The sequence below is a fragment of the Stegostoma tigrinum genome, chromosome 39, assembly GCF_030684315.1.
Source record: "Stegostoma tigrinum isolate sSteTig4 chromosome 39, sSteTig4.hap1, whole genome shotgun sequence".
Classification (NCBI taxonomy): domain Eukaryota; kingdom Metazoa; phylum Chordata; class Chondrichthyes; order Orectolobiformes; family Stegostomatidae; genus Stegostoma; species Stegostoma tigrinum.
This window is the reverse complement of record NC_081392.1, coordinates 13,509,927-13,514,226: the sequence shown is the minus strand read 5'-3', so window position 1 is coordinate 13,514,226 and position 4,300 is coordinate 13,509,927. Positions and strand designations below refer to the sequence as shown.

The 4,300-nt window shown below is 47.4% G+C and overlaps 1 protein-coding gene across 3 annotated transcripts in view; it reads right to left on the bottom strand.

The window, feature by feature from the left end:
• Nucleotides 1–1,386: 1,386 nt before the first annotated feature.
• Nucleotides 1,387–4,300, bottom strand: part of LOC125447777 (exocyst complex component 3-like) — a 73,858-nt gene continuing 70,944 nt past the window's right edge. For all 3 annotated transcript variants that reach the window (XM_059640960.1, XM_059640963.1, XM_059640961.1), the window contains one exon: nt 1,387–3,884. In XM_059640960.1, the coding sequence (XP_059496943.1) occupies nt 3,653–3,884 (232 nt within the window). In that variant the 3' untranslated portion in view covers nt 1,387–3,652. The remainder of the gene's footprint in view (nt 3,885–4,300) is intronic.

Genomic DNA, 4,300 nt, shown 5'->3' with positions numbered 1-4,300 from the left:
TGAGATGCTGCTTGGCCTGCTGTGTTCATCCAGCCTCACATTTTATTATCTTAGACAGATAGATCGTTGTTTTATGGAAGAATCTCCTTGTTGACAGGTTCTGTTATGTGAGGACAATACAAATAAAATAAATGTTCTGTAGAAGCGCCAGTGGTCCTGAGTGTTAAACCTGTTTCTCTCTCCATAGAGGCTGCCCAAACTGCTGAGTTTCACTGTGTTTATTTCCTCTTCATCTCTGTCTTAAAATACGAGATTCCTGATTCATAATCTCCGTGTGAAAAGCCCCAACTTTTCCATGCAACTCTGATGCCTCATCCCTGGAATTGTTGCAAAGAACACAACAGGAGATTGTGAGTGATACAGGAATTTTATTGAATTGCTGCACTGATAGTGTTTTTGAACTTATACAACCTCAATGATTACTTCAGAGCTTCCCCAGGATTTCCCTTGCATCTATAAATACATCTATAATGCATTCCACTGGTGATATTGCCTGAATAGCACAGTCACGCTGGGAATCTCACTGTAGACCGATGAGTCTTTGAGCATTTGGTTGATGAAGCATGGGGCCTGCGTGGAGTTCTCCCTGCAGCTGAAGATTAGGGCTCCTCACTTGATGGATGCACGTGGTCGGTGACCTTAAGTCTCCCAGGTCACCTCCTCCCGATTGCGGATGAGATGAAGCTGCTGGAGGGAGGAGGCCGGACTGTGCAGGACCTTTCTCCTTCTCCTTGGGCTTTTCAACTTGACTACTGCCGCGTCCCGCTTGACCCAAGGATACCAAGGTGCACTGGGATCTCCCTGTGCTCAGACCAGTTGTAGCTAGAACTGTTTGATCTCTAAGGTACAGAAGGAGGCCATTCAACTCATATTATCTATAAAACCATAGGAGCTGGAGCAGAATTACGCCTCTTGGCCCATCTAATCGACTCTGCCATTTGATTGTGGTTGAAGTGTTTCCCAACCCCATTCTCCTGCCTTCTCCCCGTAACCCTTGAGCCCCTTACCAATCAAGAACTTATCTCTGTCCTAGAGATACTCAATGACTTGGTCCTCACAACACCCTGCAGTAATGAGTTCCACAGAGTCACCACCCTCTGGCTGAAGAAATTCCTCCTCATCTCAGTTCTAAAGAGTCAGCCCTTCGCTCTGAAGTTGTGCCCTTGCATCCCAGTCTCTCCCACTGATGGAAACATCTTCTCAAACACTCCTTCATCACTGGGATCATTCTTGTGGGCCTCCTCTGGACACCCTCCAAACCCAGCACACCCTTCCTTAGATATGGGCTGCTCACGATATCCCAAATACGGTCCATGCTGGGATCTCTGTAGATCAGTCCAATTTCACACCCTGTTCCCCCCCCCCCCCCCCCCCCACCACCGCCAACAAACCTCCACCCTTTCTCCATATCCTTATTGCCTTCAAGTTTCTGCTGAATTGGCTTTTGAAAGGACAGCACTGACTCAATGGGCTGAACGGCCTAATATTGCCACTTGATGGAGGAATGGGGAAGTAGTATCTGAGCGATAATGCCCTGGACTAGTAAACCAGTAAACTAGGCGAATGGTCTGGGACTGTGAGTTTGAACCCCACCAGGGCAGACGGTAAAATTTGAATTCTATATTAAAGAATTTCTGGAATTAAAAACTGGCCTAAACACGACAATGTAATTTCCATAAAATCCCATCTGATTCCCTAATGCCCTGTAGGGCACAAGGAAGGAAATCTACCATCCGTGCCCTACACAACAGTGTGGTTTTCTCTGAAACGCTCTCTGGGTAATTAGGGATGGGTAATAAACAGAGGTACTGGCAAAAGATGCCCATATCCCGTGAACCAACTTAAAAAAAATCAGACATCATCTCCGATTTCACCCTGATCTGTAGGCAGAGAGCTCCAGGTCATTACAACTCAGTGTGTAAAATAAATTCTTCCCCTCCTTGGTGGCTCAGTGGTTAACACTGCTGCCTCACAGCGCGAGGGACCTGGGTTCAATTCCACCTTTGGGTGACTGTCTGTGTGGAGTTTGCCCATTCTTCCCGTGTCTGCGTGGGTTTCCTCCCACAGTCCAAAGGTGCACAGGTTAGGGTGGATTGGCTATGCTAAATTACCCATAGTGCCCAGGGATGTGCTGGTTAGGGTGGATTGGCCATGCTAAATTACCCATAGTGCCCAGGGGTGTGCAGGTTAGGGTGGATTGGCCATGCTAAATTACCCATAGTGCCCAGGGATATGCAGGCTAGGTGGGTTAGCCATGGGGAATGCAGGTTTACAGGGATACAGTAAGCCTGATTGGGATGCTCTTTGGAAGGCCAGTTCAGTCTCAATGGGTCAAATGGCCTGCTTCTGCACCATAGGGATTCTATGATCCTTAAACCCTTCTTCCTGAGTCTTGATACCATCAGTAATCCAATGATGCACCAGGGCCAGGTGTTCAAATTTTACCCTGACCAAGTAGTGAAAATTAAACTTGAGGAGTTAAAGAACCAGAATTCAAAGTTAGACGTGGTGATGGACAACTTTGAAATTAAAAAGAAACCCATCTGGTTCTCTCAAGCCCCTTTAAGGACTTCTGCCCTTACCAGTCTGGCCTGCACGTGACTCCAGACCCACAGCAATGGGGTGAACTCCTAATCGCCCTCTGAAACAGGCTCTCAGTTCAAAAGCAATTAAGAACGGGTGACAAAATGCCCACATCCCATGGAAGAACTAAAAGAAAAATGCATTTGGGTGTTATTCAAATTACAGCAGCTCACAGAGACATACAGCATGGACACAGACCCTTTGGTCCGACCAGTCCATGCCGACCATAATCCCAAACAAAACTAGTCCCACCTGCCTGCACCTGGTCCATATCCCTCCAAACCTTTCCTATTCATGTACTTATCCACATGTCTTTGAAATGTTGTAACTGTACCCACACCCACCCCTTCCTCAGGAAGTTCATTCCACACATGGACCACCCTCAAAAATTTGCCACTTTATGTCTTTTTTAAATCTCTCTCCTCTCACCTTGAAAACGTGCCCCCTAGTCTTGAAATCCCCGATCGTAGAGAAAAGATTAGCTCTGTCTATACCCTTCATGATGTTCTAAGCTTGTATCAGGTCGCCTCTCAACCTCCTATGTATTTTCAGCCACATCCTAGTACCTCATATCAGCCTCAGTCTCAATGGGCCAAATGGCCTGCTTCCGCACTGTAGGTACCTATTCTGTACCTCAGTCTCACACTCAGCCAATTGAACTGGATTAACTTTATTGTCCCGGGAGCTCGAGTGAGTGCAGTGAAAAGTTTGCGATGTCGCTGTTTATGGAGCCATCTTTGGTTCAGGATACCTGGAATTTGCCTCGGAATGTTGGCAGCTTGTGAGCTATGCCAGTATGCTCTCTCTGAGTGAGCCAATGGGCGCCATATTGGACATCGCAATCGCCTGGGATTGATTTGTAATTAGGGACCAGACCGGGAAGGACTGGAGTCTGCTGGTCTCTTCTCATAAGTGATGAGGACCGTCCCTGGAGTTGTCCAAGGAAAATACACGACGGACCTTATAATCAGTTGACCTCAAGCCTCCAGTCAGCAGACTTGAGATGGTAATTATTTCCAGGATTATTTGCAAGCGGATCTACCAGCATCCCAGTTGTACAGTCCGCTGGTCACCTGATGCGTCGACGGAACAGGGAGAAGCAGCCCAAGGCACGGCTCATGTTGAGGTCGACACATTGCAGGCCCGGAGCGGTGTCAATCTCGACAAATAATGCTCTGTCCCGAGGGGGGATGGAGCCCCCATCATTGCTGTCAAAGTCTTGCAGCGTCTCCAGGATGCTTTGGCAGTTTTGGTGGTTGATATCTCCCCGTATGTTCAGCATGGCAGCAATGTGCTCCTTCCTGTGTGGTCGAGGCGGGGGGGAACAGAAGTTAGAATTTTGCTCCTGAGTGAGTTTTGTCATCCCTTGTCTGCTCATCGCTGACCTCCAAACCGAAACAAAAACCCCTTCCAACAAAAACCTAGTGAGGTCTGTGGTGGGAGGCTACGGGGAAGTTGTAATGTTGTGAGACTATTAATCCAGAGACTTCTCCTCTACTATTCTGGGGTCCTGGGTTCAAATCCTGCCATGGCAGATGATGGAATTTGAATCCAATAAAAATCTGGAATTTTTAGAAAAAAACAAGATGCCAATTGTCAGGAAAAGGCCATCAGATTCTCTAACGTCCTTTAGGGAAGGAAATTGCCATCTTTACTTGGTCTGGCCTACATGTGACTCCAAACCAGGTGGTTGACTCTTAACCGCCCTCTCGGCAAT